Source organism: Lepidochelys kempii, chromosome 2 (genome assembly GCF_965140285.1).
Source record: "Lepidochelys kempii isolate rLepKem1 chromosome 2, rLepKem1.hap1, whole genome shotgun sequence".
Classification (NCBI taxonomy): Eukaryota; Metazoa; Chordata; order Testudines; family Cheloniidae; genus Lepidochelys; species Lepidochelys kempii.
In genome coordinates, this window is record NC_136381.1 from 138,505,453 (window position 1) to 138,522,931 (window position 17,479).

A 17,479-nucleotide genomic window follows, 5' to 3' on the forward strand; every position below is an offset into this window, starting at 1 on the left:
ACATCCATCACACTGAGGAAATTAAGCTTAAATCCCTGGAAATATTCATTTTTAGGAGGGGGTTCACAAGATTTCACAATTTAGTGAAAGGGGTTCACAGATTGTTAAAGTTTGGGAACCACTGTTCTAAGGTAAGTATACTGCCATTTTACCAGTAGCACTTCCTTTCTTCCATTTTTACTCATATTGGGCAATACAATTTTGCTGTTTTCCCTCCTTATATTTTTTCACTCTCTACATCGGTGACCTGTACCATATATCAACAATCAGCTATTAGAAGTAAAAGGCATATTTTAGGTGAGCTTTTATAGTTCCTTAACAAAGGTGCATAATGTGGCAAAATCAAGAGCCAGCAAAATTGATAGTTAAGTTGTGCTACCAACCTTTTTCACACAAGTTCCCAAGTCTTCTTCAAATTTTAGTTCTTTAATTTTTGGTCCGCCTCCAGAGGTACTTTGTTTGTGAGGCTTAATATGAAACAGGCATATTCACTAACTGAAAGGACTAGACTTGATGGCAGTGAGAACTCAAGTCATATCCACAAATCAAGAACAGCACTAAAAGGAATAAGTTTGTATTTCTAGACAGTGATCTTCCAGTTTGACCGTCCCCATAGAAGGGCTACAATAAGAGGTGAGGCTACTTCCGCCTGTACACCCATCTCAGCTGTTGGCCGATGTTAGGCTTGCCAATTGTGGACAGAAATATTTGTCTTGTCATAAAGTGGAATGAGACAGCAAAGTCTTTTCACAAAGGCTACTCATAGATCATCCAATCATGATGCCTTTCAGCCACTACTGGCACATAAGACTCCTAAATGGACAGCCACCTTTCATTTCCTCTGGACATTTGAGTCTTCCCAGCCCCTCACTGGATTGAGACAGACTGCAAAGTTAAAGTGATTCTCCACTGTAGCAAGCAAGTGTTGCCATATCTCCAGCTTTCATTTTACTTTCTGCACAAGGTTTCTGATTACTGAAATCAGTTAGACTAAGATTTTCTGTAATCCATAACTACAGTGCATTCAAGTGACAGCTGTGGAAGAGCAGACACAACCTTGTAAACAATTAATTAATTCTCTATACTCAGCATTGCTTCAGAACCAGAACAGATCAGGTGAGGTCAGGTAAAGGGGGGGGGGGGAGAAAGAGGAGGGGGCTTGACAAGAGACTATATCCTACAAAAAACAGACCTGACAGACTATGCTGAACCAATCTCCCACAACATCTGATGCATGAGGAACACACTCCTGAAATGCAGTAGTGAGACCACTAAGCCACCTTAAGAGTTTTAATCTACATGACTTATTCAGAACACCTTAAGTTCAATGAACATCAAGTTGCTTTTGGCTTTCTGACCCTTTATTAAGCTTACACAAATACATGAATGTCAGTTTTGATTCTATGGAAGTGCTAAATAGCCAAAGCCTCTACAATTTGATCAGAAAAGTTACTGACAGACTTTGGGGGGAAAAAAAATTATTCTATGAAAGTGAAAACGTAACAGTGAGTATGTTTAGTTAAAAATCATTCAGAAGGGGACAATCCTTTAGTGTTGGCCTTTAAAGCAGCAAGTAATTTTTCCTTCTTAACGAGATTTTCCACCTCACCACTTGATTGGTTGAGTTAATTCATAACGCCAGCCTCATTAATTTTAAACTTTCACCCCTAGTCATTTACCACACATATAAATACAGACTATAGGTGGGGCTAACTGGTAGTAAGCATGGCCGTCAATTCCTGTCAAGCCTTTATTTCAATCAAGAGTAATTGTTATAAGCCATGCTGCATCTGCTTAATTCCTTCGCTTTTACCCACACATGTCTTCCCTATGATAAAGACACAACTGAGGTTCTTGTTTCACTCTGGAAGATTAAGGAATCTCAGAAGCATTCCAAAACTTTCCAACTTAAAAGTAGGCTTGGCACAATTTGACCTTTTTAAAATAATTTTGATACATGTGGATGTTTAAACTTTTTATTTTTGCTAATTTAGACTTTTACAGTTGTGAGAAATTATAGGAGAGGGGTCAGAATTACAGAATGACAGATATCGAGATTCAGAAAGTTAAAGCTTTCAACTGTTCACACAAATGGTCAATGCCACATCAAAGTATATGACATCAGTACTTTAAAATCAAAAACGCTAGTAAGTTCTCAAGCAGCATTTTTCTTACTCTATCTAAAATACTACCCATCCATTTTTATTTTTTTGCTTGTGTGCACACAGTGAAGTAGTTTACAGTAAAATCTAATCATGCCAAGCCTACTTATAAGTACACCAATCCTCTAAGGAAAGAAGCTGGGGGTGGTTTAGGCAGTTGTTTTTCAGTAGAAGATCACACTGAGGTGGCACTAGTACTAACAAATTGGTAACAGGACAGAGATTTATAAAAAACATCCCACATGCAAGCACACCTCCTGTAACAGATTTGGTACTTTGTCTTGGACTAACAGACTCTACGATTATTAAGTACACGGTGGAAAAATGTCTTCTGACTAAAAATCTCTGAAAATATTTAAATTACTTCCACCTTGACAGCACTACAGGCATTGACATTCCTTCCCCTCTCTCCACCTTATGTGCCAAAGGTGTTCTGGTAATTACTAGATGGTTGAAATGTATCCTCAAGTACACATACAAATATATTTTAAATGAAGGGAAATACAGGTCATCATCCAGTACACAAAGAGAGAATGACATGGACTCTAACTGTGAGTTTCTGTACATAAGTCACTTGAGCACTAAGCTATAGCCATGTGAGTTTCCTTTTACGGTCGACAGGGTGCAGTGAGAAGACGACGACACAAAATCGTTTTCCTTGCTTTTTAAATCTACACCACAGACAAGAAAAAGGCACCTTTTTATGGAAACTCAGATTTCAGAACTATTTGAAAAAGTTTAAGAATTGTTGCTAAGGGACCATAGGTCCAGTAAGAGGAATCTGGAGAGCGTTTTGTACATTGACCTATGACTTTTATGAAGGTATCACAGGGTTACAATGGTATTATCAATTAAGGTTCATTCTAAGGTTCTACTGGTAAAATTGGAGCTGCTTGACTACTGAACACTGAATTGTGTTTGTATTAACATGAGCTTCCATTAATGAAAACACTCCTGGATACTGATGTCTGCTAGCCCAATATGTTTAGTTGTCCAAGCAAAGGAAAGGAAGTAGTGTGAAATCATCTAGATCTCACTTCAGGCTGGTAGTTCTGCAATCCTTGTTTTGACCTAATTCCTCAGCCCATCTTGCTGGGGGCTGTCCAGCTATGTATACTACTTTGCAGTTTTGTTACTTCCCAAAATATTTATGAGTCCACAGATCCAGTTGAGCTGGGCACTGTATAAAGATATTAAGAAACAGTCGCTACTCCAGAGAGATGATAAAATGTTCGAGAAGACTAGCAGGGTAGGTGACAAACAAGCAAGAACAAAATAAAGACGCTGACACTAAACATGATGCTTTTGCTATCTAAACTAGGTCTGTGCAAGTACACAGCTCATTACAGGTAATCACCTCCATCTGGCAAGCCATTATTTGATGGCTGTAACACATATGCAGGTAACTAACATGAGACTGTGGCTTTACTCAAGTTAAATTGGGAAATTTTTTCCCTACATGTAAGTGACTGCATGGGAGAGTGAAAATACTTGGAGAAGCAGACAAATGGGAGATAAAGTAAGGACAAAGATGCCATCCTCTAAGGAAATGAAAGGGACAGGGTACCATGCGAAGACTTCCTGGACCAATTCCTGCCTCAGGCATTTATGTCTTAGGACTTTGCTGAGTTTCATCTTTCCCAATTTATTTGAGCATGAGCTTTCGTGAGCTACAGCTCACTTCATCGGATGCATACTGTGGAAACTGCAGAAGATTCTGCAGTTTCCACAGTATGCATCCGATGAAGTGAGCTGTCGTTCACGAAAGCTCATGCTCAAATAAATTGGTTAGTCTCTAAGGTGCCACAAGTACTCCTTTTCTTTTTGTGAATACAGACTAACACGGCTGTTACCCTGAAATCTTTCCCAATGGAACTATAAAGGGAGCTTGAGCTGAATGTTACTAGGAATGGTCTGTGAGTCAGAAAAATTAAATATCTTATGTTCTGTTTAGAAAAATCTGCATACCTTTTTTGACAGGTTTGGTGGTGAAGTGATATGATACGTGTTGTCAGAGCGGCTTTAAACAACAAATTCTTCTTTCCTTTCCTCCAGGAAAGCAAGCAGAGTAGTAATAGTACTCAATGCTCTTTTCTGGCAACCTCTTCATGTTACTGGAGTAATAGCAAGTGCTGGTCCAAGTCTTTGGAACTGTCACTCCATAGGTATGTGTTTTACCATTACACCAGTAATCATCTCAGCATGTGTTTTCTTTATGGCTTCAAGGAAAGTTCTTATCTGTGTTTACTGCTTGAGAACCCCAAGAAGGGATGCAGACTGTTTGCCTCTTGAGACAATAGTCATTTATCTTGGGACTACACCTTTATCCTGATACATTGTACAGCTTACTCATTGTAGAAGCATCCTGTTTGAAAAGCTGTACACATTAGAATGTATTTAGAGGCACAATAAATTAACTGGGAATATCAGTAAATTAGTCTAGATTTTCCATTTTGCTAAAGTAATTTGAGGCATTTCAGATTGTGAGTCAGTTACACAAAAAACATTTTGCATTATTCAAGGGGTATAGTTAATAGTTTATCAGAAGATAAACATCAAATGAATATCCTAACAATTTCCCCCAGATACTTAACATTATGGAGCTTTCAGACCAAAGCAAGGTAAGTTTTCAGGCTAACTCTTGCAAAGTCTCCAAGCATCAGCTGATGTACTGGAACAATTATGGAAGAAACAGGCTTAATTTTCATTTTAAGGCTCACAAGAAGCTTCTTGTTGCACTGGTTTTACTCAAGAAACCAGACATTTTCTTACTGTGAAGTCTGATCAGCCATGTTCCTGCAAAGTAATACATTTTCCAATAGCCAGAAAACTTTAATGCTATTAAGTCACATATTATTTCTTTTCACACAATTAAAAGACAAAGATAGCATTCTCTTCCCCTCAAACTAGCAATTTACGTCAGATAAACCAGTCATTCTAACTTTGGTGTTCCTTCTCAATTACATAAAGCCTATGAATAATCACCTTTATAAATATCTGAGCTCACCAAAAAGAAAAGGAGTACTTGTGGCACCTTAGAGACTAACCAATTTATTTGAGCATGAGCTTTCGTGAGCTACAGCTCACTTCATCGGATGCATGCTGTGGAAACTGCAGCAGACTTTATTTATACACAGAGAATATGAAAAAATACCTCCTCCCACCCCACTGTCCTGCTGGTAATAGCTTATCTAAAGTGATCATCAAGTGGGCCATTTCCAGCACAAATCCAGGTTTTCTCACCCTCCACCCCGCCACACAAATTCACTCTCCTGCTGGTGATAGCCCATCCAAAGTGACAACTCTTTACACAATGTGCATGATAATAAAGTTGGGCCATTTCCTGCACAAATCCAGGTTCTCTCACCCCCTCACCCCCCTCCCAAAAACCATATACACAAACTCACTCTCCTGCTGGTAATAGCTCATCCAAAGTGACCATTCTCCCTACAATGTGCATAATTAAGGTGGGCCATAGTTTGTGTGGCAACATCCATAGCTCTCAACACTCAGTATATGTGAACTATCCCAGTAACAAACAATATCTGTATTGATAATTAACTATTAATGGAATCTGAGTTAAATAAAACCTTCAGTTTCACATCTGAGTAGAGTAGGCATATTTGTTTTGGTTCCAATTTCCTGAAGCCATAGGCTACATTATTAAACTAACTGTTCATAGCATCTAGACCAGAAACAGAAATACAGAGGGGTTGAGTACTATCCAGTAATACAACAGGTTTTGCTTGAAGCTCAGTTTAGGATATTGTGATCAGGAAGGCAATTTTTAGTCTCAAAACTGATTTCTCCCCACCAAATGAAAGCAAAGAATGAACTAACAGTATATCAACAGAGGCAACCTTGCCGTGCAGTCCAGAAGTGCACACAAGGTAGCTACTCACTTCAGCTTTGCTTCCCCATATTCAGGTACAAGTCCTCTGAGGTTAGGATACACACCCTGCTAAAGTTAGTTTTGATTCACTATAATGTAGTGGTGTGTGCATTACTTCAATCTCACCCACTCATGATTTTATGAGCCTGGCTGCCAACTGCTTGACAGGATTCATTTGTGTGTATGATTATAGCAAATAGAACAGCATGACTGCTACCAGTTTCTTCAGTGTTCTGCCAGCATCCTGGATTCTCCCCCACGCTTACTGCTTTTGTCCTGGAAGCTCCTGCAACAGGCAAGTTTAGGCTACTGCTGCTCTCCATGTAGTAATGGTTCCCTCTTGTGCCGCTTTCTCCAGGCCCTTCATTCTACTTAAATGACAAAAAGTGGCTTGTTTTGGTAGGCAGTTCACCAGCTGATGTTCTGCCCAACAACATATTGTATAGAACTGATCCAATTCTTTCCTAGTCAGACTATTCATCACCAGAACACAGTTGAATTTTCTAGCACCCAAGAATGACAAGGCCCTAGGCTACATTAAGAGTCAGATTTACTCTTTGGTACTTAGTTGGTAGTAGCATTGGGACAGAGACACAGTCTGAATTTAGTTACAGCAGCACTGGTTAACAACACATGAATTCAGAATGATGGAACAGTGCTGGCTCTGTGGCCTAAATATCATGCTGTGCAAAGACAAGGGTGACACCCACATCTTAATCCCATTTGGTCAGTAACACTGAGGTCTAAAGTATTGAAACATCTGGTGACTATGGCAATGCAACATCTCTGATGCAGCCTGACACAAATTCAAAATTTGTTGGATGATTAGGGGCAGCATAAGGTTTTCAGGGACACCTACATTAGGCCTCCAGAACGGGTTTATTTGCACATCGTAGCAGCCATATTTGTACAAAACCGATGACCACGGAGGTCACCAGTCCACAGATGCATCCTACTTGCCATTCGCACTCCAAGCATTTAGCATTACAAGAGAAAGGGATTAAGCCTAATGAAAATTAGTCACACATTTGACTAAGATAATTCAGCTTTCACCATATTGAATTAACAAGACACAATTTACTTCTGACAGGTAAATCCTGCCCTTCTGGGCCTGGAAAGGGCTCCGTTGAATCAGTGTGTTTTTTCTGCAGTGGGTAAGGATATGATTTGAGCAACTTGTGCAAGTGCATGCACATCTTGCACACCCCAGGAAGAGCAGCTCTTTAAGCACTCAAGGAATGCTGTTGCACCTTGGGGAAGAGCTGCTGGATCCAACACAATACAAATCCAGGAACTATTCCCTGACGGAGCAAGTGTTGTGCAATTCACTCCATCTATGAAGCTGCAGTAAAAGCTCCACTGCTGAAGAAAAGGACTGAACAGAGTAGTGGCTTTTCCTCCCCGGCACTTCAGAAACCCCTGTGCACCAGCTCCACCTACTGGCAGGGAGGCTTGGAGTCCATGGAACTCTTGGTGTGCACTGAAGCCAGGAATGAAGGATAGAAAGATTTACATTTGTTTGCCAGGCTCTCTCTAGACTTTGCACCACGTTACCATTCAGAATGTTTTCAGCACATGGTTGCAAATCATGTTCATGTGAAAGCTTACTTCAGAAACCAAGGAAATCGCACTCAAATCTTCCTCCTAGTGACTAGCACAGTGAACCCCAAACACACAAGATCTTACATCGAGTATTGAATTTTAACTCAAAAGTCACATGCCAGCACAGGAGCAAACATTCTAACACCACTTTAGTTATATTGTAAAGTTAGTTATAGCTCTGCATGATGAACAAGTAAAAATATTACATATAAAACAACAAAATCAGCCCCTGCTCAACATCTTTCCCAGAATGGTCTTCAACATTCTACAAGAAACTAAAAAAAAATTCATTGGAGTGCTCTAAATCAGTGGTCACCAACCCATCGATGACGTTCGACTGGTCGATCCTGGAGTCTCTGCCAGTCCATCGTGATCTCCATGGCCGGCAGCGCAGCGGGGCTCAGGGAGGCTGCCTGCTTGCCTGAGCCACACACCACTCCCGGAAGCGGCTGGCTGCTGGCACATCTCTGCGTGCCCCTGGGGGCTGGGGATGAGGCAGCTCCACAGTCTGTGGCTGGCTTGTAGGCATGGGCAGGCAGTGCACAGAGACCCGCTTCCCTCCCCCTCTTCCCCCAGGGGCCGCAGAGACGTGCCAGCAGCCAGCCTTAGTCCCTAGGTCCCTCTAGGAGCAGCGCGGGGCCAGGGCAAGCAGGCAGCCTGTCTGAGCCCCACTGCACCACCAACCAGGAGCCGCCTGTAATGAGTGCCTCCTGTCCGGAGGCTGCACCTCGCACCCCCTCCTGTACCCTAACCCCTTGCTCCAGCCCCGAGCTCCCTCCTGCACCAAACTCCCTCCCAGAGCTTGCACCCAACCCTCTGCCCCAGGCTCAGCCAATGCACACCCCACAGCTGAGAATGTTACACTGATCTGTGACAATCCCTGACGGATTTTAGATCTATAAACCAAAATGACACTAATAAAAAGTAAAACTCATGAAATGTCCAGTGGATTCTATGAGATTAGATGCAGTGAGACAATATGACCCCTGCACCCAAACTCCCTCCCAGAGCTTGCACCCCTCACTCCTGCATCCCAACCCCGTGCCCCAGGCTCAGTCCGGAGCCTTCTCCCACATTCCGTACCCCTCAGCCCTAGCCCAGCGCCTGCACCCCCTCCCAAACCCCAACCTCCTGCCCCAGCCCATTAAAAGTGAGTGAGGATGGGGGACAGCAAGTGATGGAGGGAGGGGGGAATGGCGTGAACAAGGAGGGGCGGGGCCCCAGGGAAGGGATGGGACAGATCCTGGGTTGATCTTAAATTCAAAAAGTGATCTTGTGTGTAAAAAGTTTGCAGACCACTCCGCTAGATTGCAGACCACTTGTCCTGCTTTGAGCAGGGGGTTGGACTAGATGACCTCCTGAGGTCCCTTCCAACCCTGATCGTCTATGATTCTAGATGCAGAGGAAAGGGCACAGAATCACACCAAAATGCAGCACTTGAGATGTTTTGTTTTATAACTAACTTCTATGTACCTCCCCACCTTCCCCAGGAAGAGAAGGAACATTTACATACTTAGAAACATGTTTACTTTCAAACTGATGCATTTCAGTGCTTAAGATTTTATCACTTCTTTCCCCTCCCCCACCCTTTAGTTATGAAGTCATTTTGTAAACTAACGTGGTTTTTAATACTTAGTTGTATTCAAACAGTGCCTAAAAGCCTCGCATTCAGAACACATTCATGAATTAGATCAGACCTAAAACCCCCATGTCATGTGCTGACTGACCTTCTAGAGTTAGTTTCCCCTAACACCAAAAATTGAGAGTTGTATCATAGAAGGACATAGTGCCAAGTCAGATATTTGTGGATTTGAGGAAACCTGATGCTTCAAGTGATAAGACCCAATGTTTGGGGGGGGGGGGTTGTTTGTTTAAATAAAAATCTTTGTAGGGATCATCTGTCACTTTGGCAACATCAGTGAGGCTTCAAATATAACCTCCAACACCACTGAAGTCAGACATACTCCATACAAAATGTGTAATTACCCTCCAATAGCAAAGAAAGTAGCCCTGGGGCTAATTTGTCATGGGCTTTCATTTGAATTGCTTGTGTCTAGAACAAGGATGTGAGAAATACCTTTTAAGATTTGACAGCCCTAAATTCCAATCAACTAAGAAGTCAAATAATTTGGTATTTATTGTTCCCTTCTACTAGCATAAATTATCTGACATTGTGTAGGTCAGCAAAAAAGAAAAACAGCCTTATGTCTAGTAATGTTTGGTCTTGTGTTTATACATATGCCTTTAAAAAGAAAAGGAGTACTTGTGGCACCTTAGAGACTAACATATGCCTTTATTATTCCACTCGGTGAATAAACTATGCCACCAAATGTTTACTCCCTGTACAAAGAGTAAGGCCCAGCATCTAGGAAACTTGCTCCCATGGTATTTGCAACCCAAGTGAATACAAGTACTTTATTCATTAAAATATACTATCCTCACTGAACCCAAACAAAAGAAAAGCTTAATATCAACACACAGCATGGGTTCTTAAACTTCATTGCCCCATGACCCCCTTCTGACAACAAAAATTATTTCATGGCCTCCACAGGGGGGACTGAAGCCTGAACTCACCCGTGGACTCACCGGGGGGGGGGGGGGGGGGGGGGGGAAGGCGCCTGAGCCCCACCGCTCCAGGCAAGGGTGCCAAAGTTAAAACTCAAGGGCTTCACCCCAGGCACAGGGCCTGTAACCTGAGCCCCACCACCCAGGGCTGAAGCTCTCTCAGGCTTTGGCCCTGGGCGGAGGGGCTTGGGCTTCAGCCCCAGGCCCCAGCAAGTCTAAGCCAGCCCTGGCGACCTCATTCAAAAGGGTGTCGCGACCCACTTTGGGGTCCCGACCCCCAGCTTGAGAACTGCCTACATAAGTGAATGATGTTGTATCAGATATTACAAGCCACTGATACTTGGAAAGAAGCACAGACAATCATGTGATGTGAAGGAGTACAATTAGAAGGCTGGTTCTGTCACTCAATCTTTTTTGAAACCTTACTATTAATGTACTATGCTTTGCTGTTTTAACCACTGCTGTAAGTGGCTCCCCACCCCCACTGTAAGCCTCAATTACCATATGACCAAAGGGGGCAGAAACACTAAACTAGCTTTTAGGTCGTACAGGTGAACTCTGATACAGGACAAAAGTACACCAATAAGTCGGAGAGAGAGAGAGAATATCACAGTTCTGGTGTCTCTACAGCACTTTTTTCTGTGGACTACACACTTCATTCTACACTACTGTCAATATTCTATTTCAAGGGCCCTGGACTCACTAAAGCAATCTTCATATCTGTGATTTTAATGGTCCAAAGGGACTGGGGGGATCTTATATCATCCCATGTCCATTATACACAAGGAAGCTAAACTTTTATTAACACCCTGTTTTAAGTTTGGAGTGTCTGCATACTTCAAAATGAAGGTTTACCATGGCTAAATCCCTCCAAAAGCTTTTTGTCTATATTATATGTTATGTCAATAACAATAAGTTAGCACTGATGTTGCTGGTTCAGCTTCAGAAAAGCCTGCCTACCCAAGATGCTATACTCTTTTAAACAAAGCTTAAGAACTTTCAGGACAAGTCTGTGCTTGCTTTAAAAAAAAAAAAAAAAAAAAGGTTGTATTGCTGTTTGTGCAGAGGGTGAGACCTTTGCTCTTAAAAAGTACTTTTTTTACTACTACTACTACCACCTCGTATCCAGATGCTCTCCTTCCCTAGTTCTTGCCACTCCTGCTGCCCCTTCTGCCTTCCCACCATCAAGAAATCTTCCATTAAGTGGTATAGTAACACTACAAAACTATTTTCACTTCATGCTACCACCTTACGATTCAGTCAGGGGAAGGGATGGGGCTTCCTGTAGCTATACCGCAGTCACCATTTGCTCAGGACAACTCACTCCTGCATCATTCCCAGAATGCAATGCTGACCGCTCACCAAAAAGTCATACTGACAGATTCAAAGAAAAAAAATGTTGACAGAGCAGACAAAATGCACCTTCAAGATTTAAGTTCAGAGTCTCAAGCCAATGAACTGAAAAGATCACTACTTGTATTTAAACACATTACCCTAAATTCATAAGCTTTCCCAACATTTCAAAGTCAACACTCAATTTTCAGAATCTACGTGCCCTTAAATCAAGAAGCTTATCTTTTATCTTTTCACAGCCATTTGTTTGGCCTTCAGAAGTACATTTTGTTTTCAGATATCATATGTTGCCATGCTGTTTGTCCTTTGGGCCACCCTCTTTAGTGCCCTTGTAAACAACCCACATGAGCTCGATCACCAACAAATAGGCCAAAGGCAACAGAAAGGCATATGTGTTTTGTTCGTTAACTTAGAACTGAAGAGATTAGCCCTTTTATGATTATGTACTGTTGCAACATTCCATTTAGTTCTACTTCATGCTTGGCAGTAACAATGTGAAAGTGTTTCAAGAAAGAAAAAAGCAGGAAAGCCATTTGCACCCATTACGGAAAGATAAACATGCCCCATCTTTCCATACATTAGCAATATTTAATACTACTCATCCCACAAAAACACACATGAGCAGTTTAACACTATTCTTTACCACTTTCAAAGAAGTCACAGAAACCCACTTGGACTTCTTCCAATTTCTGCTGTGCTCATCAAAATTATTTGTTTCTTTGGAAATACAGAGACACCTACCAGCCTGTTGTTTTTTGTATACAAATCCATTCTATCTATAAATTCTACATGTGACTTTATTTTGCTTCAATTACATAGGCCAGTGTGTTGCCTCAACTTGAGAAGGGTATGTTTGACTTCTGTGTTAATACCTCACTTTCATACAAGAGCTTCATAATGCTTTGAATTAAAACGGCTTTCCAATTCCTTTTCAGATACTTAAGTAATTATTCTTTGCATATATTGTACTAATACACAGCACTTGCCACTAAAGTTGGTAGTCATTGCAAAATTTATCAAATTATAGTCCCCTTACTGCCAACAACTGACTCAGCCAGCTACATGAAATACTTAGCTGTTAGGTACTTCAAATTAACTTCACAAGTCACTAGACAAGCGTAACTCTTTTCCAGTTCTTGAGTAACTATCCCAATACTCAGCTACCAGTCATTGAAATGTGCACCATAGCAAATGAACTAATCCACACACTTTAATGTGCACAGACAGACTGCTTCTCTGATACATTTAATGTTCAATAAGGTAGTGTAGTGAGTTCTCATTACTTAAATAATTTTACAAGGCTGTATTTGTTTGTCACAGACACAATTCCTCTGAAAGCCAATCATTTGTATGGTTTATCTAGTCATGATCTTGCACCCTCATCTCTCTTCTCCTAAGACAAGACTTCGGTTATTTCCAAAACCCTTCCTTTCCACACTTTTCCCCCCTTACATCGACTACATCTTAAAACCAAAGATGCCTAAACCAGTTACCCTCCAACTCTTACAATAATATTTCTGTGGCAAGCAAGGCAGTTGCTTCTATGAAACTGACAGCTGGAAGTGCTGCTAAATCTTTATTGTTTAATGCAATTCAACAGCTGCAAACAAATTTGCACCATTTGACCTTTCAGCTCTAAACCATCACAAAGCATTGAAAGGACCACCAGTTTGAGAAACACTAGTTTGTGCCACCACCAACTGACAGCCTGGTCTTATGAACATTACCATGAATAACCATCTTACATAAGTTTTATTAGCAATAGTACTAGCAAGCAGCACCTTTTGTGACTCATTTAACACACAATTAAGCAAAACATTTGGACAAAATAATTTGTGGACAAATTGGAGAAAGTCCAAAGGAGAGCAATAAAAGTGATCAAAGGTCTAGAAAACATGACCTATGAGGAAAGATTGAAAAAAATTGGGTTAGTCTTGTCTTCTCCAGACTAAAGTGAGTGGGGACATAACAGTTTTCAAATCCATAAAAGGTTATTTATTACAAGGAGGAGGGTGAAAAAATTATTCTGCTTAACCTCCGAGGATAGGACAAGAAGCAATCGACTTAAATTGCAGCAAGGGCCGTTTAGGTTGGACATTAGGAAAAACTTCCTGTCAGGGTGGTTAAGCACTGGAACAAATTGCCTAGAGAGACTGTGGACTCTCTATCATTGGAGGTTTTAAAGAACAGGTTAGACAAATACCTGTCAGTAATGGTTTAGTTATTAGGTAGTCCTGCCTTCAGTGCAGGGCACTGGACTAGATGACCTACTGAGGTCCCTTCCAGTCTTACACACTTCTACAATTCTATGAAAATTTACAGAGCAGATAGGCTGACCACCCACATCTAAACACAATGGTTTGAAGGCTCTACTTTTTTTTGCCATATCTAAAGTAAGAGTGCAATATGTACACAGACGGTCTTGGACTATGCCAGTGATTTGAATTGGATTCCACTTGAGTTCTAATTCCAACTTTTGTAATAGCCAATTTGGTTTCTGGCAAGTTATCATGCATGTAGAAAGGGCTATTCCCAAAACCTCTAGTGCAGAATTCTTGTTACACAGTGTGACTTGAGTTTGAGTGCTGCTCAGTAACCTAAATCTCATTACCATTAAACAAACTTGTTTGCTTTTCTCAGCAACTCTATCTTCTTAGTATTCCAAAAATTAACTTACATTGGTCCATGATATGTTCTTAGGTTTGCGGGCTAGAAAACTAGAAAGGAAAAGTAACAGTTAGTGGATCTTAAACTAGATACTACTTAAGCAAAAATGGCAGCCAGAGAAATGACAATCATATACAAAACATAAAAGCCAACGGACAACAATCTGGTGGTAGCTTGGCTTGTTTGGATGAGAAAGGAAGTCAATGCTTTGTCTTCTTTTCTGAAGATGCTTAAGTGAGTTATTTTCATTCACTTAGACTTGCAGTAAATATCAGATTCCAAAGAAACTCATCCAACAATAATGAACAGAATCACATAACCCACAAGGTTGGCTTCAGTATCTCACAGTGTGCCAATGGGAGCCCATCCGAGTTTATTTCTAAATGCTGCTACTGAGCTGAAGTTCAGTGCAACATTAACTGAACAGGAAACTAAATCTGCTTCCACCCACATGCAGACACAGCAGTAAAACTGAGCAACCCCACACTGAGGCAGACTACAAGCACTTTGTTAATTTCTACCACACAGAATACTGGGGAAAAAACAGCTAAACATTAATTAAAATTCTACCCCTCTTCTTTTGCTGAGGCACTCAAGAGCATGGCAAATTGCTCTAACAAATCTGAAAAAAACACCAATGTTGTCAGGCCTATGATGCTTGTTTCCCTGTTCTGTATGCCAAACACAAATTTATATACATATATATATATGCAATTTCCTCTGGGCATTTTATTATTCATTTTTGGTCAAATAAGGGTCAATAGACTAATGGTACCTATTAAATTAGTATTCAGTCTTAACATGCCCACCATACTATCAGAATCTGAGGAAAATATACAAAGTAGGACTTTCAAGGCCTTATTTCTGTCAAGCTCTAGAAGAGCCCCCACAGAAAAACTTGCAGGGAACAGAAGCAAACTATTTTTCTCCTGGGCCTTTGTCTCTAATTTGAGGCTTTGCAGAGTGCTCCTGAGTCTTTCCTTAGAGATTTTTGAAAAGATATTTTGTTCTAATTATCCACTATCATTTAATAGTTTATGGCCACCTCTGGACCACGAAGAAGCTAGGCAGGTAGCTAGGGAGTTTTACAAAATTAGATTTTTCATCCTTGGGAAGACAGTTGGGTAACACTAACTTATGATACCAATATATATATGGTTTGCCATGGTGGTTAGCATCCATAAGTGGTAAATTAGAAATGAGCCAACTATAGGGTAAGGCATTTGATTTATATTTATTGTCTGCTGCAGTAGGAGGAAGATTTCAAGTGTACATGATGACTTTTTTATTAAAATGAAAGATTGGGTTTTTTAAAATTTTTGTACTATATAAGTGTGTCAGAGTTTTAAGGTTACTCAATAAAAAACATAAATCCCTTTTTGTTCTACCTAGTCAGTGCTGGTGACTTCCTAGCCAATACTAACATGAGGGAAGTATGACATTTCTGACCAACTCAGAAGGACTGCAGTGGTTTTACCAAAAGAGAGTTAGTATTTTCTTCTTTATTCTAGTTATGATCTACAAGGGAACAGCTCTGAAGTAGCATTTGAGTTCTATAGTTACTGCCTCCCTCTGTCATTCCTTTTGAACGCTAGCTTGAAAAGCAGTTTAGTAAATGCTTGGTATGCTCCAAGAATACTCCAAGACAAATTTAAGGCAATTTGTTCATTGAAACAGAGGCTGAGGTTTTTAAAAGGTATTTAAGTCATAGTTTTGCTCGACATTGCAACACCTAACTGATTTAGGAGAAAGACAAGGTAGGTGAGGTAATATCTTTTATTGGAGTAACTTTTGTTGATGGAAGGGACAAGCTTTCGACCTTCACAGAGTTCTTGAGGTCTGGGCAAGGTAACCAGAGTGTTTGAGCTAAATACAAGTTGGGACACATGATTAAGCATAAGGGATTCACACATGTTGTAAGAGACCACTTAAAATTAAGTGAGCAATTGAGGGTTAGCAGGCAGTAGGATGTGTTACAAATTGTTGTAATAAGCCATAAAACCAGCGTCTCTATTAAGTTCATGACTTTTCGTGTCTGGCCAAGTTACGAATGTCAGTTCCCAGGCTCGTCTCCTGAAGGTGTTGTACAGGTTTCCTTTGAGGATGAGGACAGAGGTCAGATATGGAGAGTCTCCTTCTCAAAAAGGATTCAGGAATTTAGGAGCCTAAATCTCACTGGATTTAGCTTCCTAAGTGCCTGAATCGCTTTTGATAAAGGGACTTGCATGTTGCCATCCTGAGTTCAGCAACACCTAAATACCTTTACAAATCTGAGACAGAAGGCCTTAGGCCAGTTCTACAATAAAGTTTTGTCAGTATAGCTAATATTGTTCAGGGTGGTGGTGTTACTATACATGCTGCGGCAACACTTATGGGGCTCAGGCAATACAGCTATATCAGCAAAATACTTGTACTGTAGAGCTGGCCTCAGACCATTTACAAACTTCCTCCCCCCTACATATTCCCCTGCCCATCTCCCTCATGACAGAAATGAACAGGCCTTTTTGTTGATTAACATTAGGAACAAGTTTCTCAGTCGTTTCCGAACAGAGACTGGCCAATACTGTAATACTCTGCCATCTTGACAAGTTAAGTGTGATGAGTTACTAGAAATGAAATGTTAGGCATTCTGAGACATCAGCTGGTCATGGTCAACCTTACTGGGGAATCTGAAGGTAGACCATACCCAGCTATAAGAGTTGTACATGTATTAATCCTATGTACACTTCTGTTTAATGTGTTTGCTAATAAATTTTAGTGAACACACTTACATTCACGATCTTTTCCTAGTCTAACCACCACCATGGTTGTGTATGACAAGATGAAGAAACACTTAGTGATCTATATTTGTACATTTTCATCAGCGTAGCACCACACATACATCGCTCCATATTTGAGATATGATGCATGAACTGTATTATTGCGACATCCTATGCTCAGAATGGCCTTTGGGCTACGCTTCTGTAATCACATCTTGTTACAGAAGTACACAAGCCCCATCTCATATTGTTAACTGAAGAGAAGTTTGATACTATTTTAGTGTTAATTTCCCCTTGTATGCACAGCATGTTCGTTATCAGCGTATCTTTGCCAACACTGACCTACTTTTCAAATGCTTTCAATAGGATTGGTGTGATGGCCAGATATTTTACCAGCACTTCATTTTCTGTGATTTCTTATAATTATTTTATCACTAACTTTTTGTTTTCAGATTTTCATTTATGACAGAGAAAGGAAA

The 17,479-nt window shown here is 40.7% G+C and overlaps 1 protein-coding gene across 7 annotated transcripts in view; it reads right to left on the reverse strand.

The window, feature by feature from the left end:
- TRIO (trio Rho guanine nucleotide exchange factor) overlaps positions 1 to 17,479 on the reverse strand; it is a 403,258-nt gene that overhangs the window by 327,272 nt on the left and 58,507 nt on the right. Inside the window, exon 2 of one of the 7 annotated variants that reach the window (XM_073332318.2) lies at positions 14,252 to 14,291. The exons of the other annotated variants lie outside the window; for them this stretch is intronic. Coding sequence (XP_073188419.1) covers positions 14,252 to 14,261 — 10 coding nt within the window. The 5' untranslated portion in view covers positions 14,262 to 14,291. The remainder of the gene's footprint in view (positions 1 to 14,251; positions 14,292 to 17,479) is intronic. 7 annotated transcript variants of the gene reach the window in all.